General features: G+C 37.7%; 1 protein-coding gene and 1 long non-coding RNA gene across 2 annotated transcripts in view; one reads left to right on the top strand and one right to left on the bottom strand.

Annotated features, from left to right (window-relative positions):
* RAP2A (RAP2A, member of RAS oncogene family) overlaps positions 1-4,805 on the top strand; it is a 35,306-nt gene extending 30,501 nt beyond the window's left edge. Inside the window, exon 2 of the mRNA XM_025441092.3 lies at positions 951-4,805. Coding sequence (XP_025296877.1) covers positions 951-1,188 — 238 coding nt within the window. The 3' untranslated portion in view covers positions 1,189-4,805. The remainder of the gene's footprint in view (positions 1-950) is intronic.
* Positions 4,806-16,860: 12,055 nt separating this feature from the next.
* Positions 16,861-23,961, bottom strand: part of LOC118351900 (uncharacterized) — a 56,773-nt gene continuing 49,672 nt past the window's right edge. Inside the window, exons 2-3 of the long non-coding RNA XR_004808100.2 lie at positions 21,292-21,354; positions 16,861-17,140 (exon numbers count right to left, since the gene is read on the bottom strand). This is a non-coding gene — a long non-coding RNA (uncharacterized LOC118351900). The remainder of the gene's footprint in view (positions 17,141-21,291; positions 21,355-23,961) is intronic.

A 23,961-nucleotide genomic window follows, 5' to 3' on the forward strand; every position in this document is an offset into this window, starting at 1 on the left:
GTGGCTTAAATAATTGGAGTTCATTTCTCTCAGTTCTGGAGGCTGGAAGTCCCAGATGAAGCCTCAGGCAGATTCCATTTCTGGTGAGGGCCTGCTTCCTTAGTTCATAGACTCATCTTTATGCTGTGTCTTCACACAGTGGTAGAGGAAAGGGAGTATTCACCTATCTCTCTTATATATCAAGGGGCACCAGTCCCCTTCATAACCTACTCACCTCCCAAAGTCCCAACCTCTTAAAATCCCAGTGGGGCTTAGGTTTCAACATATAGCATAGAGGACAGGGGCACAAACCTTCATTCTATGACATACCTATTCTGATTAGGAAGGAAAAGAAGAGACAACATCAATAAAGCTAATGATTGAAATGTTTAATCCTTGTCAGGCTGAAAAGAACCATGATCGTCTTTCAACTGGCTAATCTAGACAGTTTTATAAAGGGATAGAATGTAATTGTTTTATTTGATAGTTTCCATCCTATTGATTTCTCCTATTTTTTCCTTGGGAACTATTTGAACATGACCAGTGTGTGTATTTGTGGAACAGAGTAAAATGCTGACAATTATAAACTATTTACTCAGTAGAGCTATTACCTCATCAACTGAAATTTGAGTAAGCATCTCCTAGAATGAAAAAAAGTTTAAATTAATCCACCTCACAGGATTTATTCTGAAATTCTGAGAATAATTTTCCAAATATATCTGGAAAGGTAAATTGATTTTAAAAGATGTATAATTGATGAATTAACCTCATTTCAGAAAAACCATTTATGATTCACTGTAAGAGCAGCTCCTAAATGCCCTCAGGTAGATGTCAAGGCAAGTGGAGCAAATAATTTTTCATGCAACTAAGGAGAATATTTTTAGCAGAAAAGGAAAGAAAGGAAATACGTTTTAGCCGTCGAACTTTGCACTCACTTCTACAATTCACATGTTGCGTTTACTCCCTTGTAGGTATGAGAAAGTGCCAGTCATCTTGGTTGGGAACAAAGTGGACCTGGAAAGTGAGAGAGAAGTGTCATCCAATGAAGGCAGAGCCCTTGCGGAAGAGTGGGGCTGCCCCTTTATGGAGACTTCTGCTAAGAGCAAAACGATGGTGGATGAACTCTTTGCAGAAATCGTGAGGCAGATGAACTATGCTGCACAGCCTGATAAGGATGACCCGTGCTGTTCTGCATGTAACATACAATAGCATTCACACATGGCTGTCCTGGACGGGACTTGCCCAGTACCATAGGCGACACACACCTCGTCCGCCCGACCACAGAGCTTGCAGGACGTGTGCTGTGAATCTACAGTGAGATAGCAGCCCTCATTCAGCATTGAGCAGTGATTGTCAGTCGATATCTCTGAGTAACGTTTGGGTTCAGCAACCACAGTCTTCACTATGGTCCTCAGCCTCCTGTATGCACCTGCAACTTTAAGGCATAGCCAATCGATCTACAGGGTGATCTCCTTTTGAAAGCTTATGATGGCATTGTCACAGAGTTGACAGAAGCAACTATTGTATAAATTAAAATAATCACGAGAAAACAGAAGAATCCCTATGACCACTTGCAGTTAAAATATTTTGTCTTCTTTAAAAAAAAAATAAGTAAAGGAGAAATATTTTCCTATGAGAGTACTGAATTTCAGGACTTGAGATAGTGCTTCTAACCAATGTATTCCATCAAGTAGGATAATAACAGCTGACCTGCCAACAGCATTACAGGGAGAGAATCTTTCCTGAGCTGACGTATCCCTGTTTCTCAAAATTGATGCCTAATTGTAGATGTTATCCTAATTTGTGACGCAGAACTAACTCGTGCATCAATCCTTGATAGAGCAGAAGTCAGAACAGGTTGTGTAAGAATACAATCTGGCTTTAGAATGTGTGAAATCACCTGCTTTGCCATAGAAGATGGAAGCTCTCACAAGGGTTTGATCCGCATTAAAACCCCAAACCCACCCTCTGTTAACAAACCAGGGATGGTCTTAATTACTTTACTGAACAAGAAGGAAGCAACTGTAATGGGAAGATTGCCTAGCCTTACTCACAAGAAGCGTTCTGGTAGATTAGTTAACTATAGTACCATCGTGTAAGGAAAATGAAGCCATGTTGCATCCACATGTTCCCATTTGCAGAAACCTCACAGGACAGTACAAGTATCTTGCATTTTTACGTTTGTTAAAGCAGCAAATTCCTTCTTGCCTTTAAGGGCTATGGTTGTGGTGTGATTCTTGGCTAACCTTTCAAAATCCAGTTTGCTATAGCAGAGCTTTATTGCAGGCATCTAAAAATTGAATAACCATGTGAAATAATTTGGGCTCAAAAGTAGAACATAAATTATAGAGTGGAAGGCAAGGGACAAAAAAACCCTTTTATCTTTAATTTTCCTGGGGAATTATATAAAGATTTTCTTACAACAATTTTGCCCTGATTACTGAAGTGGCAAATAAAGCTAGAGCGAATATTTTGTTTTGGAAAGGTGCTCAAGCTCTGACATTTTTGGTTTCCATAGCCGTGAAGTATTTATTATTTGCATGACTAATGGCACAGGAAAAACCTATTCATAAGTTTTACAATCAAGTGTAGAAGGGTTTTCAGCAAACTTCAGAGTTATAAGTGCTGAAGAGAGTATCTTGAGCTAATCCTCTGAAGATAAATTTGGCCTTCAGAACTCAGTATCACTAAGCCTGCGATCTGCGTACTTGCCCCACACTTTGTTGGTTTCACACACTTGTGCAAGTAACCTCTGGTCTTATGTGTGTACCTGAGAGAAGAGTGTGTGTGTTTGTGTGTGCATGTGTGTTTATTGTTCCTAAGAATTTGGCACAAGTCAGAGATAATTGCCTATACTGAGAATCCGTACTGCGGAATATAGTGTATCAAAAGCCTTTTTTTTCTTTTAAATTATTTGTGTGGTTTTTTTACACATTATTTGGAATCATTGCTAGCCCCCAAGTGTTTAGTGAACTGGCATTGAGCTGAGAGGATAGCAAAAAAGATGGACAGTACCCTTCACAGATGAGAAAACAGGTATGTGGGTACCACCAGGCCGGGATTATCAAAAATCTTTGAATTGTGAATATTTGCATCCTTCAATATAGTTTTTTGTTTGTTTGTTTGTTTGTTTTTTATAACCCCCAATTGTGAAGCACCTTGTTTACAGGACAGAAAGTTCTAACCAATTTCCTTGAAACCAGTTCCTGTCTGTAACAGTTGATTCGACTCAAAACATTTAGAGAAATCAGAGATTCAAGAAGTATGATTTTATCTACAGAAATAGAAATCTGTCAGTGAAGCGGTTGAGATTTGAAGCCTCTAACTTCTCAGAATGAGTTTTTTTTTTAGATTTCCGTATTTAACAGCAATTTATGACAACTAAGATGACATATTAAAAACATCTGTAAAGACTACAGTTTTACATTATGGATCGCTATGCAGACAAGAAAAAGAAGTTAAATAATACGAAAGGTATGGCGAAAACATAAGGTGGAAAAAGATTATCTACAAATTCAGATTTTCGTTTGAAGTGTTTGTGTCAGACAAGTAGGCAGGCTTTTACTGTACAGATGTTAATAAGAACCAATTTGGCTGCTTGATCAGTGTTTCCACACAGCCCTTCGTGTTTAGGTGACAAAGCATCAAAGATACCCAGAAACATGGGAACCCTCTCGTGCTTTTACTGTTGGTGTTTCATCTGGTATGAATATAACTCAGTTTGAATGAATGTGTTTGTTGAGATGTTAATAACAAGCTGAAGAACAGGAGGATTAAATGTGTTGGCACACGAAGTCACAGTGGCTACAGAGAAAAGTCGGTGACCTTGCGTCGCGATGGATTTTATGCCCTGATCAGACTAGCAACTAGATAAGTGAAAGTTTTCTAACATGCCTTAAAAAATGTTATGGTTTGATCCAAAGACCCACTTTTTCTTTAGCTGTTTGTTTTCATTTTGTCTCGTTTAACTTTAAGCAAAGGCAGTGTTTTTTAAAAATTATTTTTTCTCTTCTGTTGCAGCAGCTTTGGGGTGGGGGGGGCTGGGCGGGGTGGTTCTTTTTTAAGCTGTGATAGTGATGGTAACTGACGCCTTTCATTCTGTTCGATTTACACCGAACAAGCCAGCATCTGATCAAAAGCATTACCTAAAATCTTCCTTAAACTATTGAAAGGTGCTTTGATGATTTTCTCCTTTGGTTTGTAGAATTAGAACTGAGCTTTTGACAAAGCGCTTAGAGTTGCCATCACTTTTCTGTGGTCAAACTACTGATACTTGCTTTTCTTTATAAGGAAATATTGCCTAAGGATGTCTGCTGTTTGTTTTCAGAAGTTTTCCAGTGGGAATGCTGTCTGCGTTATGTCTGAATGTGCAAGTGCGTATTTTGTTTGTTGCTGTTGGTTTTTGTTGTTTTGTTTTGTTAGATGTTCCTCTCACTAGCCTTGTGTTCGCACTGGTAAGCTTTACTTGTCTCCTTTGCCAATCAAATGTTAAAGACTATGGGGGTCTTTTTTTTTTTTTTTAATTAACGTGTCATTGTGCATCTATTAAATCTTGATCAGGGTTTCAAGAATGACTGCAGTGGGTTTTGGAAACAGACTTATCATTATTGATTTGGGGTTTCCCAGAGCTATAGTTCACAGTTAATTGTTGAGCTCTAATACAACTGACCATTTAAAATTGAACAACGGTTTATTGTTTTGTAACAATGTCAGTTGTTAAACCTTGACATTTCGATTAAAACATGAATTGTAGTTATAACTCAATGCAAATTCAACAGTTGTATTTGGAGTTAAATTATTTTAACAAATAAATTTATTTAATGAAACTTCCTGTGGATTTGTTTGGTTCGGTTTGGTTTTGTACATGTTTGTGAGGGAAATGTGTTCAATATGTAGGAAAACAACTAAAACTTGCCATGGAATGAATTTAATACTCATGATAGAAAAATATTCAAGCTGAATTAAATTGAGAATGCATCGTATAAAAAGGGAGGTTATTAAATCATGTTCATACCCCTTAAAAATAATAACACAAGAAAGACTTTAAAATCAGTAATTATAAATATAAACTTATCTCCATAAATAGTATTTTATGTTTTTTATGATAGCTAATTTGAAGTCTCAGTGCCAATGTGAACAGAATTGTTCTAGATAATTAATATTAATTAGCAGTTGCTCTGTGGTCCTGCTAGTATCACTAAAAATGTATCTGTGTCCTTCTGTTGATGGGTCAGGGCTGTCTTTTTGTTTAGGTCTTGTGGATTTTAAGGTACCAGAAGCTGGAGGTTGCTGCTCTGGAGGGCTGGAGGGCCTGCCTGTTCTATATGGGGCCCTGTGAATGTTGACAGATGCTGTTAATTATGTACAGCCTTCAGCTGCTCCGATAAGGAGCCCATTCATTCCCTAAGCCAATTTAAACTATGCCTTTTGGTTATGTTGCCTTCAAACTCTGTTGAAATCCTCTGGCAACATTCCATCAGTTTAGAGGCTTCATTGTTTTAGAATATAAGAATAATTTGAATGAATATAACAGAGGCACTGTAGATAGAATCTCAAATATTTAAAGGAAAATGTGCCTATACTTTAGCATAATAAATAAATATCTGCTGGTTAGCTTCATCATCTCATTTGAAGCATTTGTTGAAGTATTTAAATCTATTGAATTCTGATTTTTTTAAGATTTTATTTATTTATTCATGAGAGACACAGAGAGAGAGGCAGAGACACAGGCAGAGGGAGAAGCAGGCTCCATGCAGGAAGCATGATGTGGGACTCGATCCCAGACTCCAGGATCATGCCCTGGGCCGAAGGCAGGCGCCAAACCGCTGAGCCACCCAAGGACACTCTGAATTCTCATTTCAATTGGGAGAAGATCTTTATTGCAGAAAAGCAGTATTTTGAGCAAGTACTTTGAAGCAGGTTGCACTGTTTGATTGTTAGAAGTCCATGAATGGAAATATGCGTAGCTGGAGCAATAAAGGGCCACCAAGTTTGGAACCCATCTGCCCCCCAGGACCTGTGAAGCACAGAAAATGGTCACAAACTCCCTAAAAAAGCTAACAACGTGTTTGTTAATTTTCAAAATATATGTTAACATATAAATACTAATAGAGCAGGGATGCCTGGGTAGATCAGTTGACTAAGTATCCAACTCTTACTTTCAGCTCAGCCATGATCTGAAGGTTGTGAGACTGAGCCCCAAGTCAGACTCCATGGTGGGTGTGGAGCCTGCGTAAGATTCTCTCTCTCCATCTCTGGCCCTCCACCCATCCACCCCTGTGTGCACCACATGCTCTCTCTCTCTGTCTCTCTCTCTCTCTGTCTCTCTCTCTCAAAAAAAAAAAAAATTTTATATATATATATATATATATATATATATATATATATATATAAAACATAGTGACACTTCATTCGTTAAATAGATAACTGGCTTCACATTTTTTAAATATTAGTTTTTTCCTGCTTTTGATTTATTTTTTCTTTGAGGTTTTTGAAAGATTTGCTGCTCTAACAGGTAAGGTGATGTGTTATTTCTTTTGATACTTCCTTACAACAGTAGTCCTCATGTTACCTTCTACAGATTCCTCCAAGGCTTATTAGTGAAGAAAAAGGTAGAAGACTATGTGCTTGACAGATTAAACACAAAGACCTATTTAGTACACACGAATTGAGAAAAAAGAAACTGAAGGAATGATTACTTGATTTGGTTTATGGGAACTTTTTTTACAAAGTCTTTCCATTTCAAAGACTTAGTGGTATGAAAGACTCCATTGTTTTATCATAGGATTACAAGTTTACATTGACAGCATTTAGGGTATGGTTTACATTTTTATCTTTAAAAATCAGATATTAATAAATACAAAGAAGAAAGGAAGAAACCACCCAATTTCCAAATCTCCAAAACAACCACATTGACATTTGGTGTAAATGTCTTTCTATGCATATGTACATATGCAGACACACACAGGCAGAGAAATAAATAATTCCATGTTTATATTGAGAAACTGGCTCTAAGTACCAGAAAAAGGAATCACCCAAGGCTACACTAATAAAGTGGCAGAGTTGAGGTGTAGACCCAAGTTCTAACTTTTCATCCATTCTTTTCCCCCACAGTTAATTCTTTCTCTTGAGTGGTGTCCACCCATTGCTGGCTCACTCAGCTCTTACTCATCAAGGGTGACTCTTATATCAGGCCTGGTGCTGCAATCCATAGACAGGATATGCATACAATCCCTGATATCAAAGACATCCTAATTGTCTTACCCCATTCAACCTGCTGTAACAAAATATCATAAACTGGATAACTAGTACAACTAAAATTTATTCCTCACAGTTCTGGTGGCTGGGGGATCCAAGATCAAGACTGGCAGGTTTGGTGTATGGCAAGGGCCCACTTCCAGCTGACTGGTGACTTCTCACTGTGTCCTCACATGGCAGAAGGGAGAAGGAAGCTCTCTGAGCTGTCTTTTGTAAGGGCACCAATCCCATTCCTGGGGGCACCACTGTCACACCCCAATCCCCTCCAGAAGACCTCACCTCTGATACCATCTCCTTGGGGATTAGCTTTCAACAGATGAATTTGCAGGGACACAAACATTCAGTCTATAGTCCCGGTCTTGTCTTCTTGCCTTTCCCTTTACATCAAGGCACATACACATTAGCTCCCTGGAAAGAAATAATGTTATTATTTCCCTTCTTTTACATACCAGAAATCCAGTAACCCCGGCCAAGCCAAAGTCCTGGGCACAGCGCACAAGCTATAGCTGGGTCTGTTCTTCCCAAGGCCAGTGTGACCAGCCTGAATTATTCCATCATGGGAACTTTGAGGAGGCTGTGTGATGGATGGGGGTAGATGACAGTAGAGCAGGGCTCCAGGGCCGCTGCTACACAGTGTGTCTACTTCCTAAGGAAGCATGCAGGCTAACAATAGGATTTGTGAGAGGCTGGCTCCTGAACCGTGGGCATTGGGGGTGCTGTGCTAGTCTGGGGATACCAGCAAAGCTGACAAGGGCAGAAGGAACTCTATTTCAGGTACCACATTGAAAAATGCTGACTCATCAGTGTCCTTGACCTTGGCCTCTATCAGGAAATGATGAGTTAGGGGTGTCATTGAGGGAACATTATCCAAAATATCCTGGAATCCCTGAATCCTATCCTTGATCCTCACCATGTCATCCCTGAGGGAGATACAAGCCCGTGTGAAACCACCCTCACACAATGACACACACACAAATGCACACACGTGTGCGTGCACACACACACACCCTAAAACACCAGGGGGAGGGAACGACAATTACTTGCTGGAGCTTTCCTTTTAAACTTGCAGTGCAGAACTCTGGTACACTGCCTGGACCCCAACACACTCGGATCTGCTATAGGAGCCTAGGAGAGGCTGACCAAAGGCCTCTGTCTACATCAGTCTTGAAGCCTAAATCCAAATCCTGAATCTTGCCTCTGTGATGCAATGGCGAGAACACCTCTGCTAACAAGAAAAACTGAAGGAAGAAAAGTGAATTTGGTCCAGCACCTAGCACGATGCTGCCCTGGGCCATCCTCCCCAGGGCCTGACTGACTGGGGGAAGGGGAGGCAGCTCACAGAAGGAGGACACTCCAGGCGGGGAGCTACCTCCAGACTCATTTCACTTTACTCAAGAGTAAAGGGAAGAGCAGGGAGGATCTGGCCTTTATCCTGGAGGTGTCATCTGGGCAGCCTGCTATAGGGCCAAAGGCGGCTTAATCTGACTGTCCTCCCAACAGCCATCCTCCTTTTGGAAGTAGAACACAGATGGAAATTTAGGGGGTAGCTTTTTCTCCACCAGTGCCCAATGACACCTTTTTTGAAAGTTAAGTTTGAATATGTTTTCCCTCAATTTATTTCATTTGTTTCATTATTCATTACCTTTCAGTTATTTACACACTCTGTGTCAGTTACCTATTGCTGTGTAACAAATGACCCCAAAACTTAGTGGCTTAAAATAAGAAACATTTATTATCTCACAGTTTCTGTGGGGCAGGAGTCTAGACATGGCTCTGGTCACTCACAAGGCTGCAGTCAAGCTGTGGACTGGGCGTTCAGTCACCTGAAGGCATCACTTAAGGTAGATCAATTGCTAAGATCCTTCAGTGGCTATTGACAGGATTCAGCTTCTCTAGAGCTGTTACAATAAGGCCCTTACTTCCTCACTGGCTGTCAGGCAGAGGCTGCCTATGTGGGCCTGGCCATAGGGAGGCTCACAACATGGCAGCTCGCTTCATCCTAGCCAGCAAGTGAAAGCAAGAGAGTAATATGAGCAAAACAGAATCACAGTCTTGTATGTTTGTCTCAGAAGATACACCTCACCCAATTTGCTTATTTAAAAGCGAGTCACTGTGTTCATCCCACACTCAAAAGAAAGACATCACACAACAGTCTCAGGATGATTAATTTTATGTGTCACCATGACTAGGCCATAGGGTGCCCAGATATTTGGTCAAACATTATTCTGGGTGTTTCTGTGAGGGCATCCATGGATGAGATTAACATTTAAATTGGTCAATTGAGTAAAGTAAGATTGCCCTCCCTAATGGAGGTGGGCTTCTTCCAATCCACTGAAGACTTGAATCGTACAAAAAGGCTGACCTTCTCCAGATAAAAGTGAATTCTTCCTGCCTAACCACCTTTGAACTATAATATTGGCTTTTTCCTGCATTCAGACTCAAACTGAATGAAACATTGGCTCTTCCTAAGCCTTGAGTCTGCCAGTCTTCAGACTGGAATCATACCATTTGCTCTCCTGGTTCTCAGGCCTTCAGATTCAGACTGGCACTGCATTATTGGCTCTGCTGGGTCTCCAGCTTGCTGACTCAACTGCAGGTCTTCAGACTTGCCAGCCTCCCTCATCTCATGAGCCAATCCATGTAATAAATTTATCTATATAAGTAGAAGATAGATACATCATACATACATCTTATTGGTCTGTTTCTTTGGAGAACTATGACTGACACAGGTATGAATATCAGGAGACAAGGATCATTGGATGCCACCTTGAAAGGCCACCTACCACATATTATTATGAATTTTATTCCAAATTATCACCCTATTTAGAGAATTATAATCCACAATCTAAGTGTTTCAGTGTATACTCTTTTTTTCCCCATTTATCTTGATTTCAATTCCTCTCCTACCATCATACCATACCACTATATCTAGAAAAAAAGCCCAGTACACCACAGACATATAAGAAGTCCTTATCAACTATAATGCTCATTAGAAGGGCAAGAACTAATTGTGTTTAAGTATTGAATATTACATAGGCATAAGTTAAATTTCATTTACCCAATTAAAGTAAACTAATTTCCCAAATAGCCATTTGGGATATTTCCCAATTTTATGCCCAAATCGATTCCCAAATACATTTCCCAAATGTCCCATACAAGTACAGTTTTCAAAGGAAATTCTGCTATTTGCAGTGAGTGGTTGGGAGGGTTGAGTTTTAACCTGATATTTCTTTAGCCTCTCTTAGTCAACGCTGATCAGATAATTTTTTTTTGATCAGATAAATTAATAAAATTAATTTTAAGAATTGTAAATATCTGAAGCCTTTTTTTTTCATTGTAAAGTTGGTTCATAATTTTCAGGAACAAAGCAGTTTAAGTCTCTGGTGACAGATGATTTACTGTCAATTCATTGCATTTACCTGGTTGCAGATTAACTGATTGGTTTATGGACTATCCTAACAGCCCCATGAAATGAGATTATTTTCCTCCCTACAGAAATTTTCTCTCAGAGAGCCTTGGTAATTAATAACAGCTGATAAGATCTGGTGGTAAATATCTGAATGGGAAGAGCCCTTTGATTAAGTTAGGAGCATGAGACCTGGAGGGTCCTTGTCTTTCCCCAACAGACCACAAGCCCCAAAGTGTGTTTTTTCTGCTGCAGAGGCACTAGTCAATGCACTAATCAGGACTACTTCATTACCAACTCCATCCCACCCCCACTATTCCCAGGAGATGATAATATCACAGTTTACCATAGGACCTTAACCAAACCAGTCTACAAAACAGTTTCTGCAATGGGCTAATAAAGAATTTACTGAAGTTTGAGGTTTGTTTGTTTGTTTGTTAACTGATCCATAACATGCCCACAGTAAAATGCCCCAAACTTGTGTGCATACCTCAATGGACTTTTAGTTATGTAACCATCAACTGCATGAAGATATAAGACACTTCTATCACTCCAAAGGGCTCCTTCATGTTCCTCTCAGTCAGTGCTACAGCCCAGAGGCAACTACTGTTCTGACTTCTTTCACCTTGGGCTATTTTTGTCTTCTTGAACTTCATATAATTAAATCACACAGTGTGTACTCTTTTGTGTCTAGATTCTTTTGTTCAGCATTATGTCTATGAAATTCAGTCCTGCTGTTCATATATCGGCAGTTTGTTCTTTCTTACCATTGTATAATGTTCTTGTTTATGAGCATACTTTATTAATACAATCTGCAGTTAATGGGCATTTGGGTTTCTCCTAGTTTGGGTCTGTTATGAATAAAGTTGCTTGAACAGGGACACCTGGGTGGCTCAGTGGTTGAGAATTAGCCTTTGGCTCAGATCCTGATCCTGGGGTCCTGGGATTGAGTCCCACATCTGGCTTTCCATGGGAAGCCTGCTTCTCCTTCTGTCTATGTCTCTGCTTCTCTGTGACTCTCATGAATGAGTAAATGAAATCTTAAAAAAAAAAAAAAAGTTGCTTTAAACATTCTTATATGTAACTCCTAGTGGACAGGCACAATGCTTATTTTTCCCCAGGTAACTATCTAAGGGTGGAACTCCTAGATCCCAGGTATGCTTGTTGTTTGGCTTTGGTAGACAGTTTTCTCAAGTGGTTGTACCAATTTACACTGGGACACAGGTTCTGTGACAGAGTTTAGTGTGCCAAATTTTTATTACAGAGTGCCATTGGGATCTCCCACTTCTGTGGGAGAAAGTAATAAGATTGGACAGAAGGAGAAGCTGAACTTCCATGTAGGGCTAACAACAACCTGGGAGAGGGGCAGGGAATTAGAATGGCCCTTCAGAATTGTCCCAAGTTGGGTCAAGTTGACTAATCCTTTATGCCCTCCATCCACCCAGTCACTGTGACGTTGGACAAGATGCAGCCTAGGAGGTCTGTGAAGGACTGGAGGTGGAGGCCATCCATCCACACTGTCAGCAGCTGAGGCAACAATCGCCTTATTGAAAGGGGATCCAGGCGGTGCCTCACAGCATCTACCAACTCCACACACCCACTCGCATACCTAGTGCTGTCAGTGTTTTTCATTTGACTCATTCTAGTGGGTGTGCAGTGGTATGTCATTGTGGTTTTGACTTTGCTTTTCTTGAAGGCTGATAATATTCATATGCTTATTAGCCATTGGTTATCCTTTTTTTTGTGAAGTATCTGTTCAGGTCTTTTGCCCATTGTTTAAATGTAATGTTGTATATTTGTAGTTCTTTATATTTTCTGGATATGTATTTGTTGATATACCATCCTCATGCAAAGCTTGCCTTTTCACACTCTGGTTGGAGTCTCTTGATAGAAGTCTTTAATTTGAACAAAGTCAATGTACCAATCTTTTCTTTTATATTTCTTTTATATTCTTCTAAAGAAATCTTTCTTTACTTCAGGGTTGTTCTTGACCTCTGTTTCCTCAGTGGTATGCTGAGTTGACCTGATGCATAGAATCATTTTAGAATAATTAGTTTTCTTTTTTAATAAGTAGTCTCCATGCCTAGCGAAGAACCCAGTGTGGGGCTTGAACTCAGAGCCCTGAGATCAAGTCCAGAGCTGAGATCAAGCGTCAGATGCCTAGCGGACTGAGCCACCCAGGTACCTCTAGAATAATTACTTTAAGCATACAGGGTTTGTTGAACAAATAAAGATGGAGTTATCATCATTAATTAGTCTTTGTTTTATATTATTGATGAAATATTAAAATATTTAATTGGCAGGTTTGGCACTTGGCCAGTGTATCCTCAAATGTATTTTACCAAATCTGTATTATTAAGTCTGTGTTAAATAGGAAAAAGGATTTCATGATCAAGTTTAGGAAACACCCAGTTAAACAAAATTAAGCAAGTTTTCTACTATAGAACCCCTTGGCATCTTCAATATTCTAATGTACATTATATAGCTTCAAGAAAGATGTTAGATTCATTCTGTCTCTAAATTATTTGACCAGAAAATGCTTTTTTTCTCAGAACATTTCACAAGACTAGTGTTTCACAGGTCACTAGTTTAGTAAATATATCTAAGACAAGGGATGTGATATCCAACAAAAACTGAGGTAAAAAAAACAAACAAACCTGAATCCAGGAATCCATAATAATATATTAAAATGTCACTAAAAATAAAGCCATTCTTTTTTTTAAGATTTTATTTTTCATGAGAGGCACAGAGAGAGACAGAGACATAGGCAAAGGTTGAAGCAGGCTCCTTATGGAAAGCCTGATGTGGGACTCGATCCCAGGACTCCAGGACCATGCCCTGAGCCAAAAGCAGATGCTCAACCACTGAGCCAACCCAGATGCCTCTTTGAAAGGAGGATATTAGTTAATAAATAACAGAAAGACTGATAAAATCAAGAAGTCATCATTTTGCAATTTTTCACATAAAAGTAGAATCAGGCAAGCATCAACTATGAATGCTAAGACCATTGGGTAAAAATGTTACAGGGAAATGGAATTTTTATGTGGTGTCAATTGTATCATTTCACAAAGTACTTCTTAATTGTTAAGGGAAAGAGTTAGCCTTATAGTAGAAATATCTGGCTGACACCAACTGAACCAAGTGATCAAACTTAGCACCACCCACAGTGGGATGAAGCCCATCATGGGTCCCTGCTGTGACACAATGGGAAGCATCCCATGTCACCTGTGTGGTGTTCTTGCCACACACATCCTGAACCTAATCATGGGAAAGCAATCAGACAAATCCACAATGTGAGACATTCCACAAGAATAGGTTTAGATGCTTCAAAACATTTGTCTCAAAAGACAAAAATAGTAGAGTGAGGATGGGGTGCTGTTCTACATTTAAGGAGACTATAGAGGCATTTTTTAAGAGGAAAAGAATGGAAACAATGCCTCAGCCTTTTCCCTACTTCTTCATCCTTCACAGGTACAATGTGCTTCCATTAGCAAAAATTTATTGCATATAGAAAGTCTCAAGAAAAAAAAAAAAGGAATAATAAGCTCCACCTCCAAAGGAATGCACTAAAATCATGTGTGGGTATATATAGAAAAAGCCAGTCTTTCCTCTGATCTGGAAATTCAGAGGCCTCCTTCCACTGTAGATTGCACTCCACCCCTTTCCTGCTAAAAATCACTGAATTAATTCAAAGCTTTTTCCTTTAACATAAGTGATGCTCATAATGCTTACTGCTCAAATTGTCCAACTTTCACCACTTTTATGGTGACCAATACAAAATAAATATGGCCCAGGGTACTGCTGTCTGGTGGTAAAAGAGAGAACAAATAAATAATTATGGAGTTTATCCTGTGAACCCAATGAAAGATTTAAGATAGACATCAATTGTCCCCTCAAACCAACTTAAAGTTTCATTTTCTTCCTCCCCCCGTCCAAGTCCCCCAGTTCCTTCCTTCCTTTTCTCTCTCCTTCCTTTTGTCTCATTGCCACCAGTATCTTCCATGGACCTGTGCAGCTGGATTTACCCCACATCCTAAATCCAGACAATTGCTATTTAATTCATTAACAGTATTTCCTTTTGAGAACCATTTTGACCTGGTGGTTGCTCTGGTTGTTTCTTTTCATAATAAATTAGTTCACTTTAGCAATTCCAGGCATTTTCATTCACCACTCAGGAACATGTGATTTACAACTAAATCAAAACAAACTCAAAATTTTCTGCACTTTCTTCATTCACTCATACAACTAGTATTTCACTGTATAATTTTTTAAGTGACATAGTTTTTCTTGTTGTTGTTGCAAATATCATCTGCCATCATTAACTTTTTTTTTTCATCATTAACTTTAAACCAGAATCAGTAATTAATGTTTGTCCTGATGTCTGTGGGGAGAGCTTCCCAAAGCTGCCAAGGCCAGGGCCTGGGGAAGGTGGGAATGGTGGAAAGAAACCCCCCGCCCACATGCAAGATTGCCTGGGATGCTGGACCCTGGCTTGGGAAACAGGGCAGATGCTCCCTGGGACTCAAGGGAGGGTCTGTGGAGGGTAAGGCCTGGTAGGGGTCCTCAAAAATGAAATGTGATACTAAGAAGTGGGAAACCCTAAAATAGTGGCCAGCCTTCTCATCACTACTTGAAAGAATTCCAGAGCAGCCAAAGAATACATCTTTTCTTCCTGTCTTATTGTATCTGCAGAATTCCTAATGCTCCTCCAAGATGACTGTGTCTTCTTTACTTTCTTCCTACAATGACTTATCATTCTCTGTCCTGAACAAACACTGTCTGACATTTCAGCACATCAGTGGCTTAGAAAAATATAATTAAAGGTAAAATGTGCTAGAACCGAACAATATAGGTACCCTAGTCACCCACTTTTAATTACATTTGGATGGATCCTCTGTTGCCATGGAAACTCTCTCCTTGGTAAATTTTGGAGGCAGGGATCTGCTCCAAGTTTCACAGTTCTGGATCTTAAAGAAATGTCTTGTTCTATTTAGAAGTTTAGAAGCTATGCTGCCACTTTTCACTGGGATAACATGCAAACTTAGCCCATATAGTTGCTCAAAACAGTTAATAGAAAAGACATGGCTTGTTTTTCATTGTTACAAATTCTTTCTATATGGAACTATTTTCTTTACTGTGTATAGGCTGGTTGATCATTAAACTTCTATGTCCAATATGGCAGCCATTAGCCACATCCCTATGTAGCTATTTAAATTTATGTTAATTAAAACTAGATAAAATACAATTCTTTAAAGTACAAGTAGAACTACTTGAATTTCAATTCACATTGCCATATTTTAAGTCCTCAATAGTCATAGGTAGTCAATGGCTACCTCTTAGGCTGTGTAGATAGAGACCATTTCCATCATAGCAGAAAGTTCTATTCAAGGACCCTACATTGCAGTAACAATCTTTTGTGTCAGACCTATTCAATTTTCTTTGCTTAGAAAAAGTAAGAGTCTAAGAACACCCATGCTAGTTTCATGTGCCTGTAATCTGTGTAGTCATAAAGGGACTTGAACTTAAGGACTCCATGTTTGGTTTAATGATTTGTTGCCACAATCTTACAATTCTTAATACTTTTGAATGAGGGACTTGGCACTTACCCACTAGATTTCTCAAATATATAGCCAGTCCTGTATGTATGAGATGGAGCTTGGATATTGAATTGTTTCCCTTCCCTGGAGATTGGTTCATTTTCAGCCTCCACTCCTATAGTCCTTAGAGAGTGATGGAAACCAGTTAGCCCATGAGCTAACACTCAGGTGTCTACAAACCTTTAGGGCATCTCATCAGAGACCCTAATCAGAGATTCAACTTTTTAAAAGATTTTATTTTTAAATTATCCCTATACCCAGTGTGGGGCTTGAACTCACAACCCCAAGGTCAAGAGTTGCATGCTCTATGGACTGAGCCAGCCAGGCACCTGAAGAATTCACCTTTAAATATATTTCTTCACAGGAATGCTAGAAGTGGAAAGCTGTGTCTTAGCACCCCCAACATTAAGAGAATGTTGAGTTCTCTTTTGAACAAGTGTTTTCTGATGTGGATTCTGAGTTGCCCACAGTAGAATTCCCTTCCTTTCAACAGGCTTGCCAATACTCCTGTTGAAGCTTGAGCCTGGTTACTTTCACTCCTCAGCCATTCATTCATCTATTCTCACAATCATTCATTCAACAAATATGAAGTATCTATTATATACAATACACTTACAGATCTGAATAAAAAATTATATGACATGAGCCCACTCTTGCCATCTGGTAAATTATGTGTAATTAACCCAACAGTAACAGCAGATATGGGATGACAGTAAAATCAAATGCAGCCTGAGTATCATCAAGGATTTATTAGCTGCTCTTCATGTTTCCATGGTCACATTAAAACAAAAACAGTAAAAACAGGATGAATGTAGCAACAATCTGACTGATTCATGTACTGTGTTATGAAGTTTTCTTCCAGACAAAATCTTGGTTGGATTTTTTTTCTCAAATATATTTCCTACCAGAAAAAGAAAAAAATAGCACAAGTAATAATAGTGTTAGTAATAATACAGTAAATACCAAAGTCATTTTTCATTTGCTTCTGGAATTTACTATATGACATGCTTTTCTGAAAACTTTGATTCCTAATTATGCTTGACTTAAACTAACATTGCATTGGTGTTGCATTCCGTGACCTTATATGATCCACGCATGTACCAAATGGCAGAGGGAAGACAGTATGTAATTAAACTGGCGAAACAAAAATCTGCAAAGGCAGGGACACGCATACTGAAAACTGTCACTTTAAGAAGTATTCTCTCCTTCAATATCTTGGGGGCTTGCAATAATTCAAATATTTTTTTTAAAGATTTTGTTTATTTATTCATGAGAGACACAGAGAGAGGCAGAGACATAATCAGAGGGGGAAGCAGGCTCCCTGCGGGGAGCCCTGTGTGGAAACTCAATCCTAGGACCCTGGGATCACGACCTGAACCAACAACTACTGAGCCACCCAGATGCCCCCTTGCAAGAATGTATACCACATAAGTTGACTAAGAAAGAAGAGCAAAGGGAATATAAAGTAAAAAAAAAAAAAAAAATTAGAAAAAAAAACAAGGGTACAGTTATTATTCACAATGCACGCTGATGGTCCTAAATTTCTAAAAGCTGAGCTCTTCATACAGAGTTCCCTGGCAGCCAAAGGCAAGAGGAAAACAAAACTAAAGGATTCAAAATGTTCTTGAGTTAAAAGCTAACCAACTCTGGAGATTTGTTCCAGATATTTCTGTGGATCCTCATACAGGACACACTGTATGATGCAGCAAAGGATACCATCAACTACATAGTGGGGACTATTCTTTGTTAGTCTTGTGATCCCTGCCACTTATTTACTCTTTCCAATGCTTAATGTTTATACGATACTTTTCTGGATTTTCAGCAAAGGGGCAGGTCTTGAAATAATCCTACTTAAAGTATTCCAGAAAGATGAGGGTTTTTGTTACTCTCAGGCACAGTGATATTACCAATTGATGGCAAGTGAACTTTTTAAAATGAGATGCATGAAGATAGGACCCTTGTGAGGTGCCTCAGAATTTAGAGCTCATATTATTTTACAGAAGATCCTCCTCAGATCTCTCATTACAGGTAGAATGAAGTACACTGAAAGTGTAGGAATAGAAGAAACAGACGTAGAGGCAGCAAGACGGAGGAAAGAGTAGAGAACTGTCTGGAGAAATTAGCCTCATTGGATTCAGAATCCTACACCATGACACGGAGGATGTCCTGTGAGAAGATGCTAGACATTCAACATCTAGAGGCAGAGCTGGAGTCCATGGGCACTCCAGGCATGGCATCAGAGCAGTGTTTGAGAGTTCTAAGTCCATATGGACTGTGTGTGTGTTTTCTTTTATTTCTTTATTATTTAGACATAATTGACATTATCTGTTTCATACATTTTTGTAAGAGACATAATTTTAGAGCAGTTATAGGTTCACAGAAAAAATAAGCAGAGGTATAGAGAGCTCCCATACACTCCCTGCTCTCGACGCATGCACCATCTCCCACGGTATCAACATCCCACACCAGAGTAATACATTTGTTACAATCAATGAACCTATGTTAACACATCATTATCATCCAGAGTCCATTAGTTTACGATAGAACTCACCCATGATGTTGCACATTCTATGGGTTTTGACAAATGTGTAATGACATATATCCACCACTATAAGCCTATATTTTTTTAATTGAGTTATAATTGACATATCATGTTCTATTAGTCTCAGGAGTATAACATAAGGATTCGATATTTGCATATATTGCAAAGGGATCGCCACAATAACTAGTCAACATTTATCACCATACATAGCTACAAAATTTTTTTCTTATGGTGAGAACTTTCAAAATTGAATCTCCGTAACATTCAAATATGTAATATGGTATTGTTAACTGCAGTCAAATGCTGTATATTACATACTGGACTTATTTATTTTATAACTGAGAGTTTGTATGTTTTAGCCACCTTCACTCATTTCATCTACCTCCCCACCCCGCCTCTGTCTGCCAACCAAAAATCTATTCTCTGCATTTATTTGCTGTTTTAAAAACTCCACATATAAGTGATATCATATGGTATTTGTCTTTCTCTGACTTATGTCACTTAGCATAATTCTCTCAAGGTCCATCCATGTTGTCTCAAATGGCAAGATGTCATTCTTTTTATGGCTGAATAATATTCCATTACATATATAATATTCCATTATATATATAGGTATATATAATGAAATAATATTACATATTATATATGTTATAAACACACACATATACATACATCACATTTTCTTTATCCATTACCCATTAATAGACAAGCCTATATGTTTTTATCTTCAGAAAATCACAGTTCCTTATAGTCCCCTAGCTAGACTTGACCATGATGTCAGTTAGAGCTCAGAGTAGGAAAACAGCCAGCACCAAGTCCTCTTGTTGTACAGCAGAAATCAGTGGGTTCCAGGGCACTGGAGTGAGATAGATGGTGGACTTTCAGTTCAGGAGTTTTTTCTGATTAACTCCAAGTTTGACTTTCTCTAGTCTGGGTCTGGAAAGCTATACATTCTAGTGGGAGTTGGAAATAGCATGTATAATGAAAAATAATGGAGTGTGGGATAAATTTAATTACGAAAAGCCAATTATAATTTTACCTCAGAAGACTAAGATGCTTCGGGAAGTGAATTGAATTTTAAAGTTAATTAGGCAATAATATATTGCACCATTTCTTGAAAATCTTTATAAAATTTATGTGTTCAATTTCAGAGTTACAATAGCAGCAAGTTTTTAGGTCAATATACCTGTTTGTGGTTCTCCATTAAACTAGCCATGAAAATACTAAAAACCAAAAACTGTCGAAATGTTAAAGTCAAATAAATTAATTAAATAAAAAATTTTTAAAAATAAAGGTGCTAAAGTCAAGTTGGGATTTCTACTAACTGCAATGTCCCTATATTTTACCATAGTTTCTCACACACACACACACACACACACACACATCCACATTAACTTGAAGGCAAAGTATAGAAATAATTCCATAATGGTAAAGGAAAAAAGAGAAAGAGAGAGAGATGTTTCTTATAATTACTGTATCATCAATATTTAACATGGTTCTAGAAGTTTTACTCACTGAATCAAGAAAGAGTTAGATAAGAACTAGAAATTAGAAGGGGTTCCTGGGTGGCTCTGGTAGTTAAGCCTCTGATTCTTGATTTCAGCTCAGGTCATGATTTCAGATCTCAGAGTCATTAGATTAAGCCCTATGATCAGTTCTGCACTCAGCTCAGAGGCTACTTAAAATTCTCTCTCTCTGCCCCTAGCCCCCTAAAATAAATAAATTTTTTAAATCCTTAAAAAAAAGAAAGAAAAAAAAAAAGAAGTAGAAACTAGGAGAAAAAAATACCACAGGTACATAATTGTCTATTTGGAAACCTTAGAAAATTAATTAGAAAACTATGATAACTATAATAAAAAGGAACACAAATATACACAATTCAACATTAACTCATTATTGGGGAAAAAAAGCAAACCAAAGCAATGCAACATCAGTCAAAATGCCAGTTTTGAGGGAATTGATAAGATGATTATATAGTTCATCTGGAAAATAAATGGAAAGAAATTAGAACCTCTTAATAATGTAGAGAAATGTTGAGGGGCAACGAATCATGGGTGCCTGATCTTAAAGTGATTGATGAAAAATAAATAAATAAAATATCACATGTTTTGGACTCAGACCTGGTTGAAGCTATACCAATTACTAGCTGGGTTATCTTGGGCAAATGGCTTAACTTTTCTGAGATAATATTTTTTCATCTAGAAAATTATTATTTTATATATAAAATATATATAAAAACAAAGGGTGGTTAGAATTAAGAGATTATTTTATCTCTTAGCACAACAGCTTCCACATTTACACTGTTATTACATTAGACAACAGAACCTTCAGGAAAACATGTTCCATGAACTAAAAGAGAATCACTTTTTAAACCTGGTAAAGCAAATAATTTGCAATGAAGCCACGCTGTGAATCTTTACAGGCTACGATGATACCCATTGCCAGTATTGGTGAAGTAGATCCTAGAGTGAAAAATGTTCCAAAATTACCGGAAAGTAATTTTAAAATACCTATCAGGAACCTCAAAAATGTTTCTGCCTTTGACTCGATAATTCTATTTCCAGGAATCTAACCTAGAAAAAAAGATAGACAGGAGTAAATATATTAATTGATGTGTTATATATAACAACTCAAATATGCAAAAAAAAAAACTATTAAGTAAATATACCAACGTTAAAATTCTTAGGCTATCTATATTCTTGCAAATAAAGAATTATAAATGGCATGATAAAATAATCACAGCAGAATAAAGAATATATATACTGTAAAATCTCAACTTTGTAAGTTAAAATCATGTAGATTCCTGTATCTACTTATGACAGAAAGAAATTATAACAGTATCTCTGGTTTGTTGAATTTGTTTTTGTATGTTTTCTAAATATTCTACAATAGGTATTTACTTATTAATAACAGAAAATATATGTTATTTGAAGTAACATCTCTGAGAACAATTAGACTTCTATAAATCAAGAAATCTAAACATTCTTTAAATGAAATGAAATAGATAAGACTACTTTCCTGTGTTAGTATTATTTAATTAGTTTTAATAATGCTTTGGCATTGATTTCAATTATTTAGAAGCCTTGGGGTTATCTCCAAAAATATTAGTCATTGTAAAATATTTGTAATATTAGAGAATAGAATGTTAGGCCTAATATGGTTCAGGGGAATGACAGACTATTTATTCCCTGGAATTGTATACATACATGTTTATGTTTTAACTGTTATTAATAAAGTTAACCACTCTTGTAATTTTTCTCTCTTAAAAAAGAAATTCAATTAAAAAAATAATTGCGAGTCACAGTTATCTGAATTCTTGTTAATGAAAATTCTATCAAATGAAAATTAGAGAGTACCTGTATATAATAATTTTCTATACTATTGAGGCATCGAGCATGGCCCTCGAGACACGTCAGATCTTGGTGCAAATTCCAATTAACTCCCTTGCTAACTATAGATCTTGACTCTGTCCACATTATTTCACCTCTACCAACCTTGGTTATCTCAACTGAACAATGGGGACAATTGTTAAGTGTTGTTTTGAGTAATTCCTGGCATACCTGTGGCTAGGGCTGGAAAATCCAGGCTTTGCCCCCAGAGAACTAAATTTACAGAACAAAATTTTAAATAGAAAGATAGAAAGCAGTGTGCAATTTAAAGAAGTGTCGTATTTAGAAGATAAAATGTACTCTCATAGCAGCACAGAAAAAAACTAAGTTCATGACAAAGTGAGTGAAAACAAATGGCTAAAATTGGAATAACAGACCAGAGGGTGTGTTCAAAGCTAGTTTGCTAGTTTGGCTTCTCTAGGGTTCCCTGCTGGGCCCTGCCCCACCTCATTCCTCCTTTCTATCCAGGAGAGTGAGAAATGGAGTTTTCTGGTAAACTGAATATTCTGATTCACCAATATTACCATAAATACCAAAGACAGCTGACACATTCCCAGTAACTGAAATCTTTTCATAAAATGTACCTTATCTGAAAGAGCTCTGAACATAATCTTAGATTGTGAATATAGATTGTATCTGAATCTCTGTAGATTGAAATGTTAGCTCAAGATCTTACAAGGTCTCAGGTTGTCCATTGGAACATTACTGGCATTAAACAGTACATGAAAGCCTGGTTGTTTTCATTTTATGGCTCTCTGTGTCCTTTTTGAATAAGAGTTTGTGACAACAAATGTTATAATTACAACTATTGAAAAAACATAAATTACAATTTGTCAAGAATCTCCTGTATTGCATCAAAAACAAATTAGGGTAGATTTTGCTGAGCGCAGTAACTGTATGGATACACAAAGAAGACTTAAATATTTTAAATTACCCTGTTTTGGACAGTTGCCTTGAAAAGTGAATAAAAATCAAATACTGTGGGATTTTTATTTTGGGTATTTGTGTTACAAATGTACACACTGACCTTTAGCAAGTCAGAAATCTCTAGGGCCCAAGCAAAAAAATCAGACATAGCAGAACAAATCTTAAATCCACACCCATTGTCTTTACAGTGTTTGAGAAGATACAAAGAGGGGAACTCAAGAAGAAGAAAAAAAGCAGACATAAGACAAATAAAATATTCAGAAGTCTGTAAAGAAATTAATTTTAAGAAGGAGAATCAATATGAAAAGCTCAGTATTATTTGGCACTGATCTTTCTGACTTTTTTTAGCCCTGGGGGGAGGGACAACGTTGATAGAAGAGGAGCTAAAACATTGCTGGCTTCTAAATGTATATTACGGTCCAAGATTGTGCAAGTTAATCGTCCGGGGGGAGAAAAAAGATAGCATTTGGTTTTGGCAGGGAGCTATAGAGTTTGCAAAGTGGTAAGCCTGGACAGTGGAAACATTGGCTCAGAGGTGGGAAATAGAGACTTAAATCAAGGATTGACAGAGATTTGAGAGATCTTGTGTACCTGTTGGAGGTAAATAGGATAATCAACCCACCAGGCTTGACCTAGTTGAAAAATTTCTCAGAAGTCATTCCCAATCTCTCTTAGAATCCAGCTATGGATATTAAAAGAATAATGTCTAGCTAAGTTTTGCGATATGTTGGACAAGAATCTCAAGAACTATCTGCTAAAGATAAATCAATTTGAATTCACTTTAATTTAAGCATAAATGGTATACATCATTTTGTAGAGTAGAAGAAGGTATCAGAAAACTAGATATTTTAATAAATCAACACC

This window comes from Canis lupus, chromosome 22 (assembly GCF_003254725.2).
Source record: "Canis lupus dingo isolate Sandy chromosome 22, ASM325472v2, whole genome shotgun sequence".
Classification (NCBI taxonomy): domain Eukaryota; kingdom Metazoa; phylum Chordata; class Mammalia; order Carnivora; family Canidae; genus Canis; species Canis lupus.